The sequence below is a fragment of the Typopeltis vanoorti genome, chromosome 11 (genome assembly GCF_054136105.1).
Source record: "Typopeltis vanoorti isolate ZY-2024b chromosome 11, IOZ_Tvanoo_1.0, whole genome shotgun sequence".
NCBI classification, from domain to species: Eukaryota; Metazoa; Arthropoda; class Arachnida; order Uropygi; family Thelyphonidae; genus Typopeltis; species Typopeltis vanoorti.
This window is the reverse complement of record NC_143559.1, coordinates 56,394,825-56,421,295: the sequence shown is the minus strand read 5'-3', so window position 1 is coordinate 56,421,295 and position 26,471 is coordinate 56,394,825. Positions and strand designations below refer to the sequence as shown.

Genomic DNA, 26,471 nt, shown 5'->3' with positions numbered 1-26,471 from the left:
GTAAGGGGGAAAACCCTAGTATATATATATATATATATATATATGCACATGGGTGGTCTGAAAAGTTATCGACATACCAATGATAAAACGAATTTATAATTCAAAATTATTTTTAGTTTTCAACATAATCTCCCTTAAGACCTTTATTCCAGCGATGCTCCAGCGCCATGATCCCGTCTCTGTAGTAGTTCTCAGTAAGATCTGCAAAATACCCCTCTACAGCTGTAATCACCTTTTGATTCGAAGAAAAACACTGCTGACCAGCGAGGAAGCGTTTTAGTTTTGGGAAGACATAAAAGTCACAGTCATAGCCAAATCTGGAGAATAAGGATAGATGTTCTAACAATTTTCCCATTGCCAAAACACCTTTGTGAGCAGGTGCATTGTCCTGATGAATGATGATTTTTTTCTTCTGCAAACCGGTTCCTCATGAATTTTTTCGCCTAGTCTGATTAAAACATCGGAATAATATTTCCCGGTTATTGTTTTACCCTTTTCAAGATCAAAAAAACTAATAAATAAAATGCCTTTAGCATCCCCAAACGCCGATGCCATGACCTTTCCTGCTAAAGGAACTGACTTTGTCTTCTTTGGCGCTGAGCAACCGGCTTCTGTCCACTGTTTTGACTGCTGTTTGAATTCTGGTGTGTAATGGTGAATCCAAGTCTCATCCATAGTAATTAATCGACGCACAAAATCAGTTTTATTCTTGTTAAAACGCTCCATCCAAGTGTGGCACCATCTTGGGCGAAGCTTTTTTATTTGCATTTCTTCATGCAAAATATATCCTGCACGTTCTTTTGAAATGCCTACAGTCTCAGCAATTTCACGCACTTTGACTCGACGGTCATCCAATACCATATCGTGCACTTATCAATGATTTCTGGTGTTGTTATACTTTTTGCGTGGATCATCTTCAAGGCTTGTACAGCCTCGTTTAAACTCGGCAGCCCATTTCTTAATTGTCGTAAATGAAGAAGAAGAGTGTCCATAAACTTTTATGAACTTCGAATGAATTTATTTTGGCGTTTAAACCTTTTTTTTACAAAGAATTGCAATAACCGTAAGATACTCAATTTTATCCATTTCAAGGGATACAGACAACACTTTGGCTTCAGACAGCTAAAACAAACTACTTGATAGAATGACTTGCAATTTCACATGGATGCTTATGACAGATGTATGAACTTGGAAAAAAAAATCTTGTTGCCATTTATGGTCGAGGCCGAGAACTTTTTTTAGACCACCACGTATATATATATATATATATATATATATACTTTATGATGATAGAAAAATATATAGAATTAAGATATTTTATTGAAATTTTTTTTAAAAAAATTTGAATTTACTTCCTACACCTAATGTTATAAATTATCAGATAACTTTATCTATTAACTGGGTCGTAGCCAAAAGTCCATAATGTTCCAAGAAAGCAGTTAATATTGAAAAATCACTGCTTCCAATTAGCTGTTAGTCCTTATTATATGGACTAATAGCTAATTGGAAGTAGCGATTTTTCAATAAACTGCTTTCTTGGGACATTGTGGACTTGCGAGCCGTTTACTTAGTACGAGCCATTGAAAATACGCTAACAATAACACAACCTCACGATCAAAGTTTCGGCATAGAATAAAAAATGCAAAGCGCATAACGTTGCTGGATCCAAGGGTGAAGCAAGAATATAAAAAGCATCTTGCTTCACCCTTGGAACAATTCCCTACTGTAGGGAAGGTCCCAAGTAAGCAGTTAGCCTTGAAAATATAAAAATAAAAAGTATACATATCACAAGTTTCAGATGCTACTCTTGAGTATAATGTTTTTTGGGTAAGTTTATTTGAGCTTTTAATTAATTCGATTAGAATTGTGGGAAGGCGAGCTTATCGAATATGTATAAATCAGGTTATTACATTACATTGTATATATTTTTAAATAATGATTTTATCTTTGTGTGCCGACTTTGAAAATTTTATGTTTAATCTACGGAGGCGGGACCGGAATTATGTAAATTAAAAATAAATAAATAAAATCTTAGTCCAACCAGGATACTATGTTCTATAGGTTCACAGCCGTTTATGGTGAAAATCGAATATATATATATATATATATATATATATATATATATATATATATATATATATATATATATATATATATATATATATGCGCTCTGGTAGGTAATATTATGTGATGAATGTAAAATTAGGTTTTATCTAGAATAGAAATACTGCAAATAGCAACAAAGTTTCTAACAGTGCTTCGTAGTTAGGATTAACTACGAAGCACTTGGGGAGAAAGCCAAGGATATAATCGAGATTAATTGTCGGCATATCTCATTCAGATTAATGGATAGCCTATGACTTAAATGCTTAAATTGTTTCACCCAAGAGAATTACATCGATGTAGATAATACCACAGAATTCCATCCTTTGTTAGATGCTCTTACTTGTGAGAGACACGACTCCGCTTAAATGCTGACATTAAGATCTATGGCGATTCTCTGGTAAGACACACACACACGCAGGATATATTTGATGTATTAGATCACGTTAATGTTAATCAAATATTTTTATCTGCAGCCAGAGTAAATGATCTAAAAACATGACAGAACTTCTGAGGTTTTTATGATAAAAACTGAGACCGCTACGATAGGCTCCCATCAAGAGTTCAAACGTTTACTTTCCTCTACTGAGAGTGAGAAGTATTCCACCTTCTAATAAGATTGGTGTTCGCATTAAGGGAAAGGAAAAGTTAACATTAAAGTACTCTTAATGATACCCATTTCTTGATATACTGAGTCGTAAAACTTATCGAATAAGCTCATATGGTTTCAATAATTAAATGGGGAAGTTAAGCCTTATTTTAAAGAAAATATTTGAGGCATGCCGAAGTGCATGATGATAATTTTTATGCAAATGTCAACCAGGAAAGGGAGTTAATCTGGCATCGGTAGATAACTGTTAAATAATCTTAAAACTCTCTACTCTAGAAGAACATTGAAGTCTCTAATAAGCTTGAAGATAGTTCCGCACCGTGTAATGAGTTGTGGAATCCGAATCCACAGTCTGTTGGTTACAGAGCAGGTACGCTGTCTTCTAGGCTAACCAGGCCAAGAAAATGAATAGGAAAAATAGGAAAGAACCAATTATGTAGACTATGTAAACGAGGATGAACTAAATTCCTAGGAAAGGAGGTCGAGATAGTGTGGTACTAAGGATGAAGGCTACACAGCTAAAGTCATAGTGGAAGAAGCAGTGATGATAGTATGGGACTACTACTAAAAGAGATAAGGAAAACTAAACTTTTATTAAGGCAGATTTTAATATTGGAGATACAGAGTGAGTGAAAAGGAGCTAATAATACAACCGGAAAGAAATTTTGGTAGCAACTTCGTGATAGCATGTGAAGAGACATGAATGAGAATCTTCTAGAGGAAACAACATTGAAGTAAGTACTGATGGACCACGCTTGCATTACTTGCATCCCCCATGTGAAGTGATTATTGACCTTGGAAGGAAATTTAAGACTGAGGGGAAAAAGTTAACTTTAAGGGTATGATAACAGAATAAAAAAGTAGTAAAATGGGAGGATGTTTAATAGAAATGATGACACTAATACGAAATAGATAACACTAAAAGATTGCATAATTTAATGTCCGAGTTTATTTCTAGAAGCAACTTTTCTAATAAATCTAGAGCCAAATGGATGAATAATGTTCATCAGAGAATTAAACTATAAGGAAAACTACCAAAATAACATAAATATGATAAACCTGCTATTAAGTATGATGCATGTAAGTTCATTTGGTAGAATGAAATTTGAAATGTAGATAGCTAGCACTGCTAAGATTATTTAAATATCACGTTACTTCGATATGTAAAAAGGTTACGGATGATAGAAATAAATTAAATGTAACAATTCCCTACGGGATTATTTTCAATTAATTCACTTGCAGTTATGAGAAATGCTGATAAATATTTTACAAGCGTTCAAAGACAACATTAGGCACAAGATGAAATGCTGTTGGAGAGGAAATATTTAATTAACCTCATCACGTAACATGGGAGGAGGAATATAAAAGTTATCTTAACTCATTCAGCAATTGATAAATTTTGGAATAAGCAGATGTATGTCACGGTTAATCCAAATTTAGATCATTTTCAGTGAATTACTAACAGAACCAGCACCTGCATATTGGAAATTTGCAAAAGTTATTCGAACTTATCTAGAGATTTACAATGAAAAATTAAAAAAAAAAAAAAATAGGAATCGTATCCAGGATATCTTTGTTAGGCACTTGAGTAGTAGAGTTAGTTAAGGAGAGGTCATTAATGCAATTTTTTTTGTAAAAGTCAAGAAGGAAATAGACTAAGGTAGTCCATTTGAAAGTAGATGAGTTTAGTGAAGACGATGGTGTTTGATAGGCATATGTTGAACGGCCATGTTTAGAAAGAATTGGGTGTTTTGGTTAAGAACGCATTTAAGTTTAGATATTATATTAGTGAGGCAACTACTAAAGCTTGCTAGCTGTAGACTTAATTAAAAGAAGTTGTATATATAGTGGAAAGCAGGTTACGATACCTGGTAAGGTCAATATTGGATTACGAGTCGCAACTTGAATCACGCAGATTTTTAATGGATGGCAAGAGAACTGAAGATATGCACAGTTCGCAACTGGAAGGATAAAGTTTTGTAATAACACGATAATGAGTTGATTAATCGCAATTTATTGAATTGTTTATTTAGCAGCAGATAAGTGGAAGTTTAACTGCATAAGTTTATAATTTTGTTCATGGTAACAGAAGTTGGTTGAACTATTCTCTAGAGGACATAGAACTAGTGAAGCAAACAATCACTTTCCATTGTTGGAAATGAAAACATGAGTGATGACCTTGAACAAAGAGTAATACAAGTTGTATAGCTGGAAGATAGATTCTTAAAATTTACGTATAATAACTATCTAATTAATCCATCTCGGGTTGTGTCTATTTGTGGTTAGTTTTCCGCAGGGCGCTCCGGTTTCCAAACTTAAAACCAGTTCGAACACATTTAGTAGTAGTAAAGTCTTGGAATTACTTCGATTCATTAGATTAATTCTTATAGTTGTATGGTATGTCTAAGAGGAGTAACTTCCTATATGAGTGATTTCCCAACCGGAAGCTCAAATTGAAACCGGCGCCCTCATTGTAGAGGCAACTGTTCGACAAAACAGATACTAGTAATATACATCAGATTACGACGAGGGAGGAGACAGAAAAAGAGAGAGAATCACTTAAGACAAAAGCCATTGTCTTGTTTTATCAACGATGTTTTCTTATCATATTCAAGACAGCAACAAAACACAGGAACGGAAACTGCTTACCTTCTTGTTGTGCCCAATCTGTAAGACAAGGTACTCTGGAAGTGAAACTTGTCAAACATTTATCGTGAATTCCGCTATCGTCCAATCCTACAGTTTCAAATCGGCTTTTGACACCACACAAAAGAGCAGTTGCGCATGCTCCGGAATCTCCCACTTGACTGTCAGTGTTATAAGTCTGAAAAAGAACATCCAGTTTAGTAAAATAAACGTGGCGAAAATAAAAGCCTTACTTAGAAAAACATCGTAACAGAATAAATATTACAAAATAAGTTAATATGCAATTTATAAAATACTTTTCAAAATTTTGTCAAATTATTTGATAGTTCACTGGTCACTGCCTACTTATTTTGTTTTATGAAGGAATATAATACTATATTGTATTATTGGCACGTGCAAATTCTGATATATATTTCAAGAAATCAGCTAAACAATTCAGCTAATTTTATTCAACTATTAACTGGTCTTTAACAAGTGTTTAGAAAAGTAATCAAAGAAGTCTGCCTAAACCAAATATTTAGGCAGGGCTTTTCTATCGCATGTATATTAAACATTAATCACACAACTGTGTTTAATTTAAGAATTCAATGAAATTTCAAAATGTAGTATCAAAAATTAAATTCTCAAATCTCAGATTTTAAGCTCTCTTAATCCGATTACAAAAAAAAGGCAGATTCAAATTGAATTTTCAAAAGTGAAATTGTTATATTCTGTGTGGGCGCACGCAAAAATAGTTTTATATACGATGTAATTATTTTAATTAGCGTGAAAAAGACAACACGGTTTAAGAAAGACGTTTTTTGGATTTATTTGAATTTTTCTTTTCTTAAAACGCTGCCTGAAAAGTGTTGTTGCGAAAAAAAATGCAGGAAAGCGTCTAAACTAAAAAAAAAGTGTAGAAGTCACAAAGCATGCACAACACGCAATAAAAATATCATAAACCACCGGAAGTTATTTGAATATGTGGCAAATGAGATTTCATTTTTCTTCTCCGCAGATGAAAGATTTACCTTGAAGATGAATTTAAATACTTCATGTTGACGTCCGTTGCATTGTTCCTTGTGATGCTCTAAGAGCAGAAGCACTTCCTTTGCCTGCCGCTATGTTTTTATTTGGGGTGGCATCCCAGTATTCATTTTTCTCTTTAATCTTTTGTATCACTCGGAATTTCAAAAAAAAACAACATTGCACTGTTTCTCATGTTTCCATTCTGCCCAAATGCATTTCGGTGATATTTCAAAAACATTACTCTTCCGTTTCACTCCCCCATCCCCTTTATCCCTTCTCTTCTTCTCCCAATGCGGTGTTTTCTCATTTCTCAGTAGGTGTGATTTGGAGATCTCTGTTCCATTCCAAGACACTTGTTTGCATAGAAGAATTCTTTTTCCTCCCGTCGAAATCGTGAGGATTTGCAAATGCGGGGAAAGTGTCAAGACTTTAGTTTTCTATTTCGTTACCAAGCAGGGTGAAATATTTTATTTTCTTGTGCCATTTTTCTGCAGCGTCTATGCTCAAAGAAAGCCACAACATCTGCGAGCAATACTGGCAACAGCTTTTCCTTTCTTAGTAATCAAAATGTATTTCTTTCAAAGAGTTTTACTTTTCTCTCTCTCTGTCTAACCGCATTATTTCCCATTTCGTTTTCTACACATCTCTTTCTCTATTCCTCTCTCATTCCCGTTATTCTTTTCTCTCTTCATATTTTTTTCTTTTCTCATTTCTATTCACTTTACAGATATTTTCTATATTTGAATTTCATTCTTTTTTCTGATTCTCTTTTGTTTGTTATTTATTTTAGCTTTTTTTTTCTTTTTTTGTTGCTAAGTCTCCACCGTGCAGTTGCAAGAATGAGGCTAACTTTTTCCTTTGGGTTGGATTAAAAAAATTAGGTTCAAATCCCGGTTAGAACTCGTAGAAACTATAATGCTTGACAAACTAAGTCAGCCAATCTGTATAAGAAAATGGCAGAATTTGTAATCCTCAGAATTTGGAGAGATGATAGAATCCATAGATTTTATCATCTCTCCAAGCAATGGAAATTAAGTCGAATTAAATCTTTCCAACCTTTTAAGAGCAAAAACTTGCAAAAAAAAAATAAAAAATCCTTCCTCTCTTTTTGTTTTTCCCATACTTACTTTATCTTACCATCTCTATACCATTTCTTTGTCCTTAATAGCTTTTCTTTACTTTTTATGTCTTCTATTCCCTTTATATTATTCCTCTCTTACAAACAGAGATTATTATTATTTATCTTTTTCGTTAATTTACTTACATACATCATTACTATTTTATTTTGAATTTTATTTTCCTTATCTTCTATTCCGGTATTTAATTTTTGATCTCTTCTTTCTTTGCCGTCTGTCTGCTGTCTTAAATAAAACGCGAGCGTTAACCTCTAGACACGTTTTAAGATTAGAATTTCGCTTTCTACCGAATGCGCTTTGCACTAAGCACCTCATTATCAATTAAATCCAACAGCTAAAAGCAGCATTTAGACAAACAATTGTTGTTTTCATGGCACAATCTTTTATTATCATCTATGTGCAACCTGCTTGTGGGATACCTTAATACAATCGATTGAAACTAAATTACAATTTACTACACAGTAGGATTTTAATACGACTTTGAACAGTTTCGATTTAACTGCGCTTAAATATTTTATAAACCTTATTTTCATGACATAGTTATTAATTTTTAAGTTAGTTTTAAATCCCTAAATTACTTTAAAACTCAAACATTCAGGAAGTAAAAGATAAATAAATAATAAAAGAGAAAAACAGCATTGAAAGAGAAATAATAAGCTTATCTGCATGACTAAATTGCTTTGCAGGGAAACTCATCTGCAGGGGGATATTGTTGTATTGTGAGAATTTAATTCACATTACATAAAGCAATAGAAATGGATTATGAGGGAAAATAGCGTCGAGCAACTGTTATAGTTCTCCCTTCAACTTCACAAAATTCGCCTTTAGATTCAGGAAGTCGAATTAAATCTTTCCAACCTTTTAAGAGCACGAAAATAAGTGTTTCTGCTGATTTCGACTCAAGTGTGAAAAGTCGAGATTGTTGAATAACATCGTATTTCCGAGGTCAGAAAATGACACAGCAAAATAATTGAAATCTTTATGCATTTGTATGTATCTATGCAGATTTACTCATGCCGTTAGTAAAAGACTTAAACTTTTACTAACGCATGCACGTAAAATGCAGTTAGTAAAAGTTTAAGTCTTTTCACCTGAAATTGAAGTAACCCGTCTAAGACGGACATGGCAGAATTGAAGTAACCCGTCTAAGACGGACATGGCAGAACTCTCTATCGGAATATCTTGTTTTTGTCTTCCATAAAAATAGATGCATTGACCAACGAGCACACTGAATTTATAGCCAAACCTCACCGCATAATTTGTAATTATATTTAATGTTAGAAAATATAACTAATTGAGAATATCCTAAGGATAGACTCCATCGATTCTCTTATTATCCTCTTTTCTATATGTAAGTTTTTCTATCTTATTATGGATAAACTTCCATGTAGAGGATCTTTTGCTTGAACGATAGCCTGAACGAAATATAAAATTTCTTTTGGTAAAGAAAAAAAAAAGATGATTTTTAAAATTCAAGCGCCACTAGTATTCTGGATGAAGAGTTACGGTGGGTTGTAGTAAAACGCTGAGGCACACGTGTCTTTTCGCGCGTTTGTGAAGCACCTGGAGAAATGGCCATCAGCGTTTTATGATACAAAAATGCATCTCGGAATATTTTATGATGCTGGTTTTTATCGTACGACATTTTTATCCGCCCAATAGTCACGAAAAGGGTTTACTGTTCAGTATTTAGAGGCAATCATACGAGTAGAGGAATACCTATTGATGATGTCATGTTTATGAGTAAGCTCTCTTCGTTTGGTAAGAGAGCCAAATGTTTATGAATAATGGAATAAATGGCTCTATCTCATTTCCTTGTTTCCCATGAGTTCAGTTTGGAGAGAAAAAGAAGAAAAAAAAACCCGTCAGTTTTGTTTTATCGAAAGATGACTGTCTTTTTCTGTTTTTGTTCCCTGGAACTTTTACAAAGGTTTACATTTCTCAATTGCCACCGTAGGGGGATTAAATAGAGACATGCATTTCACTGTCGAAAACCCAATTTAAGATGGAAGAGAATTTTGTAGTTGAACGTTGAAGAGAACAAGGCTTGGAGTGTAAGTGAACATTGTTGATTTATAAAAAATTGAAAATAAATATCCAAAATGCGACCATATAATATTTTGATGATTTGGACTAGTGTACAAAACGATCATGTGAATTTGATGGAAAAGAGCCGTTTATTCTATGTGTGATTTATTTTTTATTTTATTTTATTCTCTTTTCAGGCCTTTGAATAAATATACAATACAGTGAACTCATCAAATGTAACAATGTAAAACGCATAGTCACATACACGAAAAACTGCAAAAAAATATATTACTATGCATGGGTAAAATTTGAAGAAACGTTAAAAATTGGATTTGAATATCTGCTAGTGATACGTATTGCAAATACTTCTGAAAGATTATTCCAGAGAAAACAAACGAAGCAGATGAATAAAATGAATAAAAAAAAAAGAAATGAATAAAAACAAAACTAAAGTTAATATTTTGGGTTCGATCAAAAATGGTAGATGGCGCTTGTGATGTAGCTAAAATGGCGTTATAATTATGAGTTATGAACCAAATTATCTTATCAGTGCAACGAGAATAAAACCATTATACTTCTAAAGTAATTAAACTAGTAAACATTTATTCTTCAACATTTGAGAATTCTTTGTTCTTTTTAAGTAAGGGTTTTTACTTTTAAATTTATTTAATCATAATATTCCCCTACCTTTTTGATTCATACATAACAAGTATATTATAATTAAACGATATGAACTGAACTGTTCAACATTAGAAGAGAATTGGAGGATAATACCCTTGGAGGGTAATGGATTGCAATGCTGTAGCCAATGAAGTTTAACTGAGGCTCGGCTATTGCTGTTACCCTCCTGCCATGATCAGAGCCTTAATAGCTCAATAACACCTTATCCCTACACTGTCCTCTACAGATAACGGGGAAGATGAAAAGCATTCTTGCTTCGCCCCTTTAAGCCAGTCCTTATAAGGACTGTTCAACATTAATAGAATGCAAATGGCGGCTCGCGTATTAGTTCAGTGCGATAGTTTCGAATGATAAATGATATATATAGAGGTAAGCATTCTTCATTTTCTGATATTTCATATGCTATTGATTTGCGCATTTAGCTAATCGCTCGATATTGCTGGCAATCCTTTTCATCTGCAATATCCTCTACAAAATTTCTGCTGGCAGGTCTCAAGACCTGCGGGATTTCTAATTGCGATCATAAGCAATTTTCCAATCACTACCTACTAGATATAACAACAAATAAAACAGACATGGATAATATTACTGATCTGCTAGAGCATCTAAACAAAGAGAAAGCATTAAAATTGTTCAAATTACTTTGGGGGGGGGGGGGGGTGGGGGGGGGGGGGGGTGGGGGGGGGGGGGGGTGGGGGGGGGGGGGGGTGGGGGGGGGGGGGGGTGGGGGGGGGGGGGGGTGGGGGGGGGGGGGGGTGGGGGGGGGGGGGGGTGGGGGGGGGGGGGGGTGGGGGGGGGGGGGGGTGGGGGGGGGGGGGGGTGGGGGGGGGGGGGGGTGGGGGGGGGGGGGGGTGGGGGGGGGGGGGGGTGGGGGGGGGGGGGGGTGGGGGGGGGGGGGGGTGGGGGGGGGGGGGGGTGGGGGGGGGGGGGGGTGGGGGGGGGGGGGGGTGGGGGGGGGGGGGGGTGGGGGGGGGGGGGGGTGGGGGGGGGGGGGGGTGGGGGGGGGGGGGGGTGGGGGGGGGGGGGGGTGGGGGGGGGGGGGGGTGGGGGGGGGGGGGGGTGGGGGGGGGGGGGGGTGGGGGGGGGGGGGGGTGGGGGGGGGGGGGGGTGGGGGGGGGGGGGGGTGGGGGGGGGGGGGGGTGGGGCTATCATTTTTAAACAAATATTTCATGATCTAAACATGAAATATTTGCACACAATCAACTGTGTTAATTTATATTACATAAGAAAAACATTTTTTAACTATCAAAATATAAATCTTTTATAAAACATTTGATTGGTTACTGGTTTTACCATACGATTGGCTACCAGAAGGAAGAAGAGTAAAGTTAGTACATGCGCTTATTTTATTTTCAAACTTGGGTGCATTCGTGGTAGAGGAGTTGAAACAATAATTCCAAATAATTTTGAAAAAATAAAAAAGTAAACAAGAAGGACAAGGGGCTCGCAAATTTGTGAAAAATTTAACGAAGGGCTCTCCCGAGCCCCTGATAGCTCACCACTGAATATATTTATTTATGCATCAGGCATAACATTTTAATCTCCATTTACTATCACAGAACACATCGTGTTCAATACGTATGTATTTGCTATCACGTTTCTTGAGAACTGGAAACTTCTTTGGGTGATGGATTCAGTCCTTGATTCTTTATCTGAGTTTTAGTTTGTGGGTGAGGGGATTATTGTGGGTAATTTACCCGCTCTTTGTGAGCATTTTAAGCTGTATTAGCTTTCTCTTGCGATGAAGGATTTCGGTTTTCTATGTTTGCAGCGATCTGAGAGTTTGTAGTCAGCTGCCTGTCGAAATTGGTTGATTTGGGTGATTATTTGTGATTGTGAAGAAGTTTTCTGCGATGCCTATCATGTAGGTCTTGATAGCTGGCAGGTTGGTTTCTCCGTGCAATTGGAGGTTTCTGATGAACCAAGGGGGCATTAAACGCCATTCTTAGGCATTTGTTCTCGATCGTTTGCAATTTGTGGATGCTTCTTTTGGTCGCATGTCCCCAGACTGATGAGGCGTAAGTAAGTGGAGGTCTTGTCACTGATTTGTAGAGGAGAATTTTGTTGTTTATGTTTAGGAAGCTGTTCCTATTCAAGAGTGGATATAGCTGTGCTGTGGTCTGATTGGCTTTAGTGAAGACACTATTTATATGTGTGTCTTGAAGTTTAGGCATTTATCAAGCTGAACTCCTAGATATTTGGTTGAGTTGAGCCAAGGAATGATTTTTCCAAACACTTCTATGCTTGTATTCGGTTCTGCTTTACGTCTGGTGAATAGTGCTGCGGAGCTTTTTTCTGGGTTGATTGAGATACACCATTTGCTGTACCAATTCTGTAATACGTTGATTTCTATCTGCAGCTTGTTTATAGACAGTTGAGGACGGAGTGACCTGGCTACGTTAATCGTGTCATCAGCATAGAGGGCGGTGATGGATGGGGATAACTTGGGGAGATCTTCCATGTATATGGAGGAGTATGAGAGATAGCAGAGAGCCTTGAGGGACTCCAGTCGTGATTTTTCTTTCTGTGGATCTGATTCCATTGATTTTTATCCTAAGAATAGCGATAATGGGATGCCTACTTGATGTAGCTTGAAAATTAGTCGATAATGCCATATTCTATGGAATGCTTGAGTTATATCCAGGAAGACTGCACCAGAGTGTTGGTGCCATTTATAACCTTGGGTGATGCATTCGATAACGCTGTATATTTAGAAAGTTGTGGAACTGTTTCCTGAAGTCGAATTGCTCGTCTTGTATGAAGTGGTTATTTTCTGCTTCCTCTTGAATCCGTGTAAGAACATGCGTTCGGCTATCTTGCCTACATATGATAATAGGCTGATGGGTCGATAGTCTGTGGAAAATGTGTATTTGTTCCAGGTTTTGGAATTAGAAAGACATCTGTTAGTTTCCATCTGTCAAGAAAATAATTAAGTCGTAGGATGGCTCACTTTTTTTTTGTGGCTAGATGGGTGAAGCAAAAATGCTTTTCATATTCCCCGTTATCCGTAAAGAAAATATATGGATAGTTTAATATACAGCTAAAAGCTCTGATCATGGCAGGAGGGTAACAGCAATAGCCGAGCCTCAGTTAAAAATTCATTGGCTGCAGCATTGCCATCCATTCCTCTCCCTGGATACCCATTTTAGTCTCCTCGAACGATGCGTGGGCTAAGTGGGGCTGGTAAGTAAAGCCCTCTCTAAAAATTAAGACGATCCCCTGGAATACTCCTTACGAGTGGCGAAAAAGCCCGTTCAACTCAGCGTTGGTTCCGCTCAGTGACGGATCCCCCACCACTGAGCAGAACCGCTCATATTCCTGGGAAAAGCATCCACCGACAAGCCCCATCACGGGTCTCGCCGGAGAACACCCTCCCCAGAGACCCAAAATGCTCTCTCAGGACAAACTCCCAGAAATCTAAGCCCTCCCTCACCGGGCGCAAAATTCTGGAAGAAATCTAAGAGAGCGAAACTCTGCGTCCCATTTTAGTCGCCTCTTACGACATGTATGATCTACAGTAGCAATTTTTAAGTAAAGTCCTGTTTAAAAATTAGAACGATCCCTAGACCACTCCATAGTGGCCGAAAGATCGTCCAACTCATCGTTGGCCCACTCGGTGACCGGCTCACCTTATCACCGAGCAGAGCAAGCCGCATATTTCAGGGAAGAGCATCCTCCGACAGGGCCCCGCATGGGCCACGCCGGAAAACACCTTCCCGGGAGATTCAAATTGCTCTCTCAGGACAAACTCCCTCAAAAGCCCCCCCCCCCCCCTCACCGGGAACAAAATTCCGGAAGAAATCTAAGAGTGCGAAACTCTGAGTCCCATTTTAGTTGCCTCTTACGACATGCATGGTTTGCAGCTGCGCGGTATATAAGTAAAGCGCTCTCTAAAAATGAAGACGATCCACTCAGTGACAGGCTCACTCTACCACTGAGCAGAGCCACTCAAATTCCAGGGAAAGCATCCACCGAAGGAGAACACCTTCCCCAGGAACTCAAAATGCTCTCTCGGGGAAAACCTCCCGGAATGTAAGCCCTCCCCCCCCTCTCACCGGGAGAAAAATTCCGGAAGAAATAAGAGAGCGAAACTCGTCCCATTTTAGTCGCCTCTTACGACATGCATGAGCTACAGTAGAGCTGATACGTAAGTAAAGCCCTGTATAAAAATTAGAACGATCCCTAGACCACTCAATAGTGGCCGAGAGATCGTCCAACTCAGCGTTGGCTCCACTCAGTGACGGGCCCCCCACAACCGAACAGAACCGCTCATATTCCAGGGAAAAGTGTCCACCGACGAGGCCCCCCTCACGGGCCACGCCGGAGAACACCCTCCCCCAGAGATTCAAAATGCTCTCCCAAGGCAACTCCCCCGAAATAAGCCCCCCTCACCCGGAGCAAAATTCCGGAAGAAACCTGAGAGAGCGAACTCTCGAAACTCAGCGTCCATTTAGTCGCCTCTTACGACATGCTTGGATTTGCATTGGTGATACGTAAGTAAAGCCAATCTCTAAAAATTAAGACGATCCCTAGACCACTGTGGGCGAAAGACCGTCCATCTCAGCGTTGGCTCCACTCAATGATGGCCTTCCACTCACCACCACCGAGCAGAACCGCTCAAATTCCGAAGAAAAGCATTCACCGACAAAGCCCCTCACCGGAAAACACATTCCCCGGAGACTCAAATTGCTCCCTTAAAGCAAAAACCTTAAGAGAGCGAACTCAAACTCTCGAATCTCAGCGTCCAATTAGTCGCCTCTTACGACATGCTTGGATTTGCATTGGTGCTATTCTTACCCCGGCAACCACACGTTGTTAACCTCACATTTTTTTCTAAAGTTCTAAAAAGAACTGGGCGATGGAGTGAGTCCTTGACTCTTAATCCCGTCATCTGAACGAAGAAAATCTGTGTGGATGGGATGTTATTGAGCTAATAGCTCTAGTCATGGCTGAGTAGCGGCATTAGCCGAGCCTCAGTTAAAGCTTCATTGGCTACAGCATTGCTATCCGCTACCTTGAAAGTCCTAAAAGGGAGTGGGATGTTCCAATGGTCAACTTATAGCTGAGCGATATTATATTCAAAATGGTGTGTGTTTGTTGTATACTATAGCGCCTTTAAATTTATAGATAGAGAGAGAGAGATACCTTCCCAGTAGAATTTCATAGTGTAGACTAGTTTGAATCCATATAACATACATTTTCAGCTTTTGTCAGTTTAATAATATATTCCAATTAGGAAGGTCTACTAAACATAAACGATACTCTATTAACTAAATCAGTGAATCGTGGTTTTCAACTTAAAAATTACAATCAGTTTTAATTAGAAATGTTTTATTTCCATGCAATTACAATTTAAATTTGCTTTATCTTCTTCCACTCATGCAAGCAATTTGAAAAATAGTAATTTTCACTTGCAAAATGCAACATTTTGCAAGTGAAAATTACATATTTTGTTTTTTCTGTGACATTTAATTTTCTTTAGACTAAACGAATGTGCTAATTTCAGAAAATCACAATTAATTTGCATTTATTGTACAGTGTTCGAAGAGAAAAGTAAGGTAGTGTCATCTGTGTTTGTTATTTCGCTTTTAAACCCTAGAAGTTGTGGGGTCATTTATGATGAATGAGATTGGTCCTAAGACATCGCTGTAGACTACAATAATCTAAAGTTAGAAAACTGCCATAAATGTTGTTTATTTTTACAGTTTGAGGCAGGCATATCATTTAAATAGCTTTTAAGCTTTGGTCTAAATGCAAAAATTATTTGTTAAAAAGATGCCATTTTTACAAAAAGTAAATCTTGGGTCTAATTTTAATATATATTTTTTTTAATTTTTAATTTGAAAACAAAACAACCGGAAGAAGAGAGATTGGTCTATAAACCTATTTATTATAACCTTATTAAAATTCGATGGAAACATGCCGGTTAACTGTGATAAGTTAAAAATATACAGTAAGGATTCTGTTATGTGCACATCTGGCGTTCCTTGACAATTTTGACATTAATGACATCGTATCTGGAAACTTCAGTTGATTTAATACTAGTTTATAACACCTCTGATTTTATTTTCACACGTAGGAGGGGGGGGGGGGGAGATACACGAAGTTATGAATTCCTTTAGCAGTGTCGTTAACGAGGATCGTTTTATACATTACTTAGAACTTTTTTTTGCTGACTCGGACACAATGAATTATTAGCTAATTTTCATTTCCTCCGCTTCAGAATATCTTTATGAGCAGAAAGAGTTGGTTGCATATCTTTGTCTATTAAGTTATTCGCCCACTTCCTTTGTTTTCTGCAGTAATCCTTGGAAAGGGTTTATTGCGGTAGTTACTTTTATTTATAGCATATTTCGTTTCTGCAGTATCCAAAGTTATCTCCGTGATGTTGATTATGTGGAGAGTTGATTTCTTTCTCTGTTTATGTCTAACAGATAATAATTTGAATCTTTTACTTTGTAAGTACGACTTCAGGCTATTTTACGACAGTAATGTGGTACTAAATATTAGTAAATTAGTAAATATTACGTTGTGAGATGACTAGCCAAATCCAGCAAAATACATTGCAACTCATTATTAAATGCTTGTACGTTTTGTAGAACTCACTGAACAGATATTTCACCATATTGTTTCATTGTTTGATAGCCTATTATAGCAATCGCTACAAACAACATTAGTAAGAGCTGTTTTTGGTAAGAGAGGTAAAAGAATTGGAATCTCATCCGAGATCTAGAATTTATTCTTAGCTAGACCTTTCATGATTAACCATTTCCTAATTGTCTTTTTCAAGATTCTTTTAAGAGCATTGCAGATTTTGTATTCATTCGTGGGAATATGTTTTGAATAGTCTTAGAGAAAGCCTGTACATTATGTGAGTCCTAACAGAAAGTAATGAATTGTGTGGTATGTTTTAAGCCAATACTCTTTTAGAATAAGCGGTGGGATTTGCCTTTTAAACGACCATTTAATATATAAATAATTGGAAGGTTATATGCTATCTTTAGACTAGTTGAGGTGTGACATCGAAATTTATAAATTCAAAATATTTTGGTAGATCTTGTAAGGGAGAGAGTGGAGTTCTAAAAGATCTAATATGAGTTTGAATTCATGTATCAATTGAAGTTTAAGGCAAATAATAAATTGTGGAAGAGATGGTCTGAGATATAAATGACTAATAATAAATGCTTAGGAACTGAGTATTATTATTAATCCTAATACTACTTGCGTTCCCCCTCCTCTATTTCTCCTTCTGGCCGTTTCATTTAAATTTTGAATTAGGACATGATAACTCAAAAATTGATCAAAGTTTTTCTGAGTAATTTCTCTGCTTTTTGAACGTAAATTCATGTTTTTTTTTTTTTTTTTTTTTTTTTTTTTTTTGTAAGAGGGGCGGATTTAACTACTTTTAAAACTACGATAGTATTTTTCACCTTCTCGGGGCAATCCTTTGCCTCTGTCGGTGTTGAAAGGTCGGAATAGCGAGCTCCTTGGCGGTTTTCCTTATCCGTTGCTATGGTAACTAATTCTTTGCTAGCAAAAAAAAAAAAAAAAAAAAAAAAAAAAAAAAAAAAAAGCCTTTAACGGAGTAGCGTGGTTATGGAGTTAATTTAAAATGTAGCTTTACATTGTGTTAAAAGGGAGATTATCTTCTTTTTTTTTTTTCGCTGTCTGACACTATTTGGCAATACGGCTGGGGGAAAAAAATCAGGTGATGTTTTGGTACCAGTTCGGTCTTTTATTACACATTTCTGCATGATGTTTATTGTTAATTTGCAGATGCTGAATGTTAATTTTTAACGAACGTAAAAGAGATCGTATTAATTTTTTTAAAATCGCTAATACCACAAAAAATGAAAAACGGCGTCACACAAAATTACAGCATTCTCCGAAAAAGGTTTTAAGCGATTGGAATTCTCCGAAAATAGTATCAGAATAGGATTGATTCTGTGTATTTCAAATAAAGCTAACTAACATACCTGGAATTCAAGCTTTTCTAGTGAGAGTTAAAAAACGAGATTCACGGGGAAAATTCTTACGTCACCGCATGAGACCTGTCTACCCATACTCGGTTAAAAATCTTTCTCTATGTTCCTCGCATCCCAATCGAAGCTCCTTTTTCAAACACCTTAAAAACTCTCTCTTTCTCTCAATCTATTTATCCTATACTGATGTTTGTATGCTCTTTAGAAACCGCAAACTGTTTTAATCTGTCCAAAATATTAAGGGAGCCGGTGAACTAATCTAACCGTTAGGACTCTGCCAAAAGCTATGAGAAGAGAGAAAAACAATTCACAGCAGTAAACGGGAATGAACTCTATCGACCAACTCTATGCGTGATTAATTTCTTCTCACTCTGTTCCTAGTCTTGAAGCTTTCTCCAGTAGCCCCCTCCTCCCAAAGGTTGGCTCGCACCCATAGAATCCCTCAGTGCTATTCTGTATAGAGGGATGAGGGATAATCCATTCTCTGTTTCCATGCGTCAGCAGCACGTGAGTCCTTTTAACTGTCACCGGTGGCACGTGCTATTTATCACATTGCTACAATGTATGACAGATCGACCAGCGTGACTGATGAACACCCAAAAGGGTGAACCAATGACGGACTCAATCAATGAGTTCTGTTACTCAGTTCGCGTGCTTTTGGAGAAAAAGGAAGTTCCTCCTGCTTCGCTGTTTTCTCAAAGTCGAAACCGTCACACTGTTATAGAGAGCGCCGTCTTCGTACATTCTGTCTCTCTTTTGCAGGCTTCACCAAAAGCACGAGATACAACTCCAGAGATGTGCAGCATACATAACAGTTAAACTGTCTGAGTTTCTTTCTTAGAGATAAGACGTTTTTCTTTGGTGATCTCTCTCTCTCTCTCCCCATCTGTTACTTTCCTCTCTTCTCTTCATACTTGATTTCTCTCATAAGAAACAAGGATATCTTCAACATTCTTTCTTTCATTCGTTTATTTCTTATTCCACTTTACTCTTCTTTTTATTCAGCTTCTCATCCTCCTCTCTCTTTTCCTCTACTATTTTTTCTGCCACCCGTTTTTTTTATTCTCTGCTTTCTTTCTTTTTCATTTTCCTTCAATTTTTTATACTCAAGGTTGCTCTTTATAGATTCCATATTGTTGATAAATAATTGCCAATTACATAACACATACACGTAACTGGAATACGAAGGTATGCCATTAGCACGTAAACAATACCAGGGACCATGAAAGTCAAGGAAACATCTAAAGCAACCCAAATACATATTTATTGATCCATCTGGGAATCTCTTTGCAGCTAGATAGATACTAATGTAAGATAAAAAGTTGCAGACGCTCCTGAGTTGCAAGAAACTATCAATCAAATTCCATAATCTGGGCATGCCTTTCTCTTATCTGCACCTAATGTTGCTGCCGTAAGGTCCTTTCTCGAATAGCTTCCTGGTAATAAATCATTTATATTCCCATTGAACAATATCTTTTATTGTCCTTGACTATTTCGTGTGTTTGTTTAAAGCCTTGAATTCATTTCGCTCTTCTGACTTTTCCTTACAAGACGAAGTGATTTAATTCCAATTTTCTACGAACACAAACTTCGTAGTTGCATTTTATGATTATTGACGGAACAACATGCGATCACTCCGTATGCGAGAGAGAGAGAGAGAGAGAGAGAGATTGTGTATTCAGCACAATGCTGTTACTATGTTAGCATAATGCGTTACCTTGAAGATGTATTGCATTCTCGTGGAGATACTGTGCATCCAAATGAGATTAGGGTTAGCATTGTATACTACGTCGCACCGGAAGGATAAAGGACCACGAGTGGTTACAGCATGCACGACTACAAGCCAAGGCACCAGAAATAGCAAATAACGGAACTGTTTTAGATTATGAAGATTGTATTGTCCTATTCTATTTTCTTCTCTGTGGAAAAGGACAGCGCTTTTATTTACAAGATAGTAATGAAAGCGTGGAGGAATTTTGACATGAATTTTCTTTGTGGTTTAATCAAATCCAAGGCTATCTTCAAAACCTAATAAAATTAGGTTTTGAAGTTGAAGGGAATGAACTTGCTTAACCCTTGATATGACGCTGTGGTTATAGATGAAAGGAATGCTATCAAATGAAGGAGCTTTTATTTAGTTCTGATGAATTGGAAAATATTTTCAATATTCTACTAGCCTGGAAGAAGTAAATAGCCATTTGTTGTTAGTTTGTTTGCTAGACAAGGACAACCTACACAAAGGACTGAAATTAAAATTCGACTGAATGAATCCGTGTTAAATAATGATCTTTTTCGAGTGTTTCAGTATCATTACAATTAGCTAGAATTCGTTTCATTCCAAGAATGGATTTGTGGTTTTTATGAACAAATGTTCTATCCAGGGATGGTTTTGCCGTGTAGTATCTGTAGAAGTAGAGCGTAAAAGTTATTTTTTTTTGGTTAAAATGTTTTCTCTTCTGAGCAAGCTAATTCTGATGTCCCAGGGTAGCTGTAGCTCACACTAATACATCACATTGAATGATAGCTATTTTATACATTTTTACAGAAGTTGCGACTTACGTTAGGAACTTATGGATACAACGTTGATGCTTCCAAATCGTGATAATGTCATATTGACGCCACCACTATAAATAAACAATTTAGAAACGAGGCAAATACAGCCATGAGATCAGTCTATTACGTCTTTTAATTTCATGTTCTCCCAAGTTTGTCTATTTTGCAAGAAAAAAACAATTTTCTTTGAGTCAAAAATATTCTGCCATACCTTATGAGATCACGTAGCTAGCTCATTGTTATTTGAAAAGTCTTATAAAGGTAGCTGAATCCCGTTCCTTAAGGTAGTACCCGGATTCAGGAGTTGAAAAACAATAAAGAACTTACATAATTAGAGGATGCTTGAGTATTGAAACGTGCTAGTAAGGACTGACACACTTTCCTCGTTTTCTTTTGTATACCAAAAGCTTTTTTGTTTATCTCTGAAATAAAAATCCATTCGAGTATGGCTGCATCTAATTAATAAATCATGACCCAAGCCTTACATAAAGCTGCAGTTGCATATGCCACTACAAAATAACAAAAAAAATCAGAATGTTTTGTTGAAGTTATGGTAAATCGTTCATTTATTAATAACATTTCCCAAAAGAGATGAATTATTCATGTTTTGATTGGTTGACAGATAAATAAAGTTAAACAAAACCGTAAAAATACTACTTTATTATTTTAATATAAAATAAATACATCCTGTAATGCAGGTTTGTTTCCCAAAGGGAAACTAGAATCTTTAGCTCAAAAATTCCAAAACTTGTGGCCAAAAAGCTGCCTCAGGATATAAAATAGTGAAAGCTTAACGTTCGATTTCTCCGAATTTTGGGATGCCGAGAGGGGGGGGGGGGAATAAAAACATTGCATGCTCGATAGACTTTTTAGCTCGAGAGTGGGCTGAAAAGGCCTAGAAAAGTTCCTAGTTTGCCACTAGAATCGAACCCATCACGGTCTTTCGTTTGTTGATCTAGCGTTATGGAAGTTACCACAAGTGTGCACAGGCATTCTTTTTATATAGGGATTCGTTTATGTGTATATAGTTCATGAATTGGCCAAATTACTATCGAAAAATTAATCCATTATTTAATTAATTTTTTTTTTTTTTTTCACGAGGAAGTTGTCCCCACGTTTGGACAAGACATACATTTCATCGGGGAAGTGGGTGTTTAATTTTCTACACATTAATTTATATTATTCTCCAATACAATTGATATAGATTAGCCGGAAGTAACAAATTACTCATTTCCGGAAAGTAACTTCATTAATTACAGTCATTTCCGTGTTTTAATTTTAAAGTATTTAACAGTGGCGAGATACAGCAGTGAAAATTTTTGAAGTATGTAAAGGAAACAAAGCTTGGTTAGCTTAATAAAGCATCCTTTAGGAAGAATCAGCTTTAAAAAAAAAAACAGCTACTTCAATCTATTGTTTGAGAACAGAACTGTTCGCAGCAAGCATGTTGGTAGACACAGCCACGCCACAACCACCCTCTGCTGATATTTATCACGTCGAGAGGGAGTGTTGCGTGATGTATTGTTGGAACGAAGGATGAGAATTTTATCATCTTCAGGTCTAGTCCAGTTCATAATAGTTCACCGGAAATTATCGCTCATCCGTTTCATTTATTTTTCATGCAAGCTCTGTGGCGCTTCTAACAATCACGTCACAAAGGTGACGTCACGTCGAACTCATAAACAGTTCGTATGGAGAAAAATAGCGAAATACCCAACTGTTAAAAAAAAACCAACACATTTATAAAGAAAGCTAATTCACCGCCTATCAAAGAACTCAGAGAAATTAACTTACAGAACATTAACTAGATGTTATCGATGACTGAGACGCATTTGTTTGGATTCAAATTCTATTGTCTGGCACGAAATAGTTTTGAAGTTCTTTATAGCGATAAAAACCTCTTAGAAGTTGTCAAAAGTTTCTTAATAAAAACTCGAAACGGCACAAACAGTATATACGAGGGTTGCAAATAAAGTAGTGGAAACACTGTCAATGTCACTCGTGACAGACAGAGGCGCCAGTTGTGTGTACTGTACACGCGCACAAGGTGACACAGCCCATTCTAACAAGTGTCCTTGTGGGGAGAAGTGGTTAAAGTCAACGTCTCAGTGTGCACCGCTCTGAGGTAGGTTCACAAGATTAGAACAACGATCTTGGATCAAGATCCAGGTTGCACGAGGTAAAACTGCGAACGACTGTTATCGCGGGCTTAGGAATGCCTGTGGAGACAGTACCCTTACCATAACGGACTGTCGCAAGATGGATCAGTGCATTTCGAAAAGGAAGAAATCACTCGGATGATAATCTCCGTGCAGGACGACCCGTCATTTCAGATGAACACGTTGGAGAATTCCTCGTGGTTGATCGGCGATGGACTGTACACCAGTTAGCCCAGGAAATGGAATAAACCACGAGAGTGTTTGGCACATCCTAAACGAGAAGCTCGGTATGCGCAAAATTTCAGCTCGTCCGTTTCCACATCACTTGACTGAGATGCAAAAATGGCACAGGTACACGCAGTTGCTGTCCTCCATCTGGAACTATAAGAAAATTGAAGGGGATGCATTTTTGATTCGTATCATAGCTATTGATGAAACTTGGTCAAGGGCTTACGTGCTTGAAAGGAAGAGGCAATTCCACGAATGGAGCTATTCAGGATCCCCCCCTTCATTGGAAAAAAAAAAACTTCACCAGGAACACAGCAAAGTTAAAGCCATGCTGATAGTCGCTTGCGAAGTTCAAGGCGTCATTCATCATTTCTGTGCCCCAAGGGCAAACTGTTAACACACAGTACTATCGACGATTTTTGGAGCACCATTTGCGGCCGGCTTTAAGGAGAAAGCGACCACTTTTTTTTTTTTTTCCCATGGGTTCTCCACCATGTTTGTTGCACGATGTCATGTGTCGCGTTGGTGTTAGAGATCGTGGACAGATAGCAATAGGAAGTTTTGGATCACCCTCCGTATTCACCTGATATGAATCCTTGTGACTTCGACTTGTTCCTCAAGATTAAAGACCCCCCCCCCTCGCAGGTCTGTGGTTTCGTGATGTACAAGAGGTATCCAGCGGTTCCCACAAATTTGGAAACGGGTGCAGAACATGCCAGGAGATTACATTGAACCGACTTCATAAATAAACCATTTTATACTGTGTGCACGTGTTGCCACTACTTTATTTACAATCCTCGTAGTTTTACCTTAACAGGGAGAAAATGTTAATAATTTAATTTAATGATTTAGATGTGTTCCTGTACTTAATTATTCACTGTAAATATCCGTTATAGTGAACGTTCGTTTAGATTTCCTATCCTAGGACTACATCCATAATGGTAAGAAGAGTGGAGGAATGATGTTTCGGGATTTCATTTGAATTACTTGTACATAAAGCAGTTCATGTACACTCATAAAATTACTTATTCACTCATAAGCCAAAACATTTTGACCACCTACCTAAGTAGCGTGATCATCAAACTTTGCCAATATAATCGCTTGTATCCGTCGTGGCATTGACACCACCGAACTATGGAAAGTGTCACTGAGATATTTTGGACCAATTAGACAAAATTAAGTCTCGGAGATCAGTGACCGAGCGAATAAAACTGGCTTCGACCGATGGATGTTGCGTTCCAAATGATCTTAAAACTGTTCTATGGGATTCAAAATCAAGAGAACCGCGGAATGCTTGGAAATGGTCTTTGAATCTTATGACGTCGGGGCGTTATCTTACTGGCAGAATCTAGATCCATTGGGCCCCAGGGTTGCTTGGTCCGTCTCATCCCCCAGATAAGAATTAGGAGTCAAAGTGTGTTCAGTGGGGGATGAGAGACTTCAATGGGAACGAGAGGACGTCATACCAAGATATTGCCATCATCTACCGGCCAACCGTGAACAGAAACAGAGTGGGTGGTCGTAATGTTTTGGCTCATGAGTATAGTTTATTAGAAGACCCGTTAGTTTGAATCAATGGGTCATCAACTATCCACGTTTATTTGAAATAGTTGGATACGTGTCTTCCTACGAGTTACATCCACGAAAGATCAGCAGAGCAAGATAATTTTCTGATGCTTTTGCCCAACATTTTGAAAGCCAGCAACTTAACGTTTGAAAAATCCTTGAAGCATAATCTTACAAGAATTTCCATAGGCGCGTTCGCAATTAACTTAGGAATGAAATTTTTATTAGCATATAAGTGATTCGATTTCAATTTCTAATTTCAAGTAGAGGTACATGATGGATTATAATTAGCTTTAATCATAAAATGGCCTCTAACAACAACAAAAAAAAAAAACATCTACAAATAATGGAAATGAAAGAGCACACGATAAAGAACCTTCAGTTGTTAAGTGACATCCTTTAAGCCTAATATTAGAAACATCATTAATATTAAGCTCATCTTTATAAAGCACTGCTGTCGAGAGTAATAACAAAGACATCGAGAAGACAGTCTGGAAACACGAAAGGTTATTTCCCGCTTACTTGGCACTATTCATTCTCCACTTTTCCACGAGCTAATTAAAAACGCACGCGATTGTACGAAGCGAAGAGGCTTACTCCGTATGTGTGTGTACCGATTCCGTAGTTTGTCATGGACGATTTCTGCGATAAGAGACTTATCTTTTGCTCGGTGTTTCTCTTCCCCCCCCCCCTCTATGAGCAACAGGCTTCCCTTACTGGGTAGGGGGAAGGGTATGGAGGGATGGTAAGGTCCCTTTAATGGCACGCGTGATATCGCTTTATTAAACTAATGATGATTATGTTTCATTTTGCCTGCTCTTGACGATAACTTAATTTCTACACGCATGGAAAGAAAGAAAGAGAGAGAGGAGCGCAGGCCTAAATCCACTTAAAAGGCAACATTCTACAAGTTTGCAACAAGAACGAATTTTGAGGGGCTACTTCTACCTCTTTCGCTCTCTCAGTCGAGCTGTTTTAGTGAGGAATTAATTAGCAATTTCATTACAGAACCTCAAACGATACCAATGAACTGCTCAAAGAGAAAAAGAAAGACAAATAATATAATCCTATTCGATTTCAATGGTTTTTCTTTCTTTATACGATAGCATGAATTTTCAAGTACGTTGATCTGAATATCGATCGATAGTCATCGCAAAGCCAAGTTAAAAACCACAGCACACAAACGAAGCCAAGAGTTGCACTTTGTATTATATTCTGTAATATTATGTTTCCATGGTAATAACGTCAGATGGCGAGATGATGGTGAACAGAATAATCTCGCAACCAAATATTTGAGGTTTAATCTTGAATCCTAAATACTAATTAGGAGCATAGGAAATCAAATATTTGATGACAAAATAAACTCGACTATTCCCTTCTAAATAGTCCTAGTGTATACAGATTTACAGTAAATCATGCTGTTCATCGTTTGGAAGATATTCCCCGCGTGATTGCTTTTACCGAGAACATGCGCGTTGGTATTATCTTATTAAGATAGATGAGAGTATACACTTGAGTTAAATGGCAAGGAAATTTACAATGCGCTAAAGCACCAGAAAGACATTTGTAATCAGATTTTTTTTACTGACTCTTATGAAGATTTTTAAACGATGTTCAGGAAAGGCTAATATAACTTTGTTTATTTAAAAGTTAATCCTGCCATACACTTTCATCCAAGTAGTATCCATTTGCAGCGTTCATTGGTAGATATTTCACTCGAAGGTGGATATAAAATGTAAAGGAGAATGTAAACTATTCCTATCTTGAATAT

General features: G+C 37.4%; 1 protein-coding gene across 1 annotated transcript in view; it reads right to left on the bottom strand.

The window, feature by feature from the left end:
- Positions 1-26,471, bottom strand: part of LOC150101600 (alkaline phosphatase, tissue-nonspecific isozyme-like) — a 130,043-nt gene that overhangs the window by 45,264 nt on the left and 58,308 nt on the right. Inside the window, exon 2 of the mRNA XM_090400853.1 lies at positions 5,363-5,537. Coding sequence (XP_090256979.1) covers positions 5,363-5,537 — 175 coding nt within the window. The remainder of the gene's footprint in view (positions 1-5,362; positions 5,538-26,471) is intronic.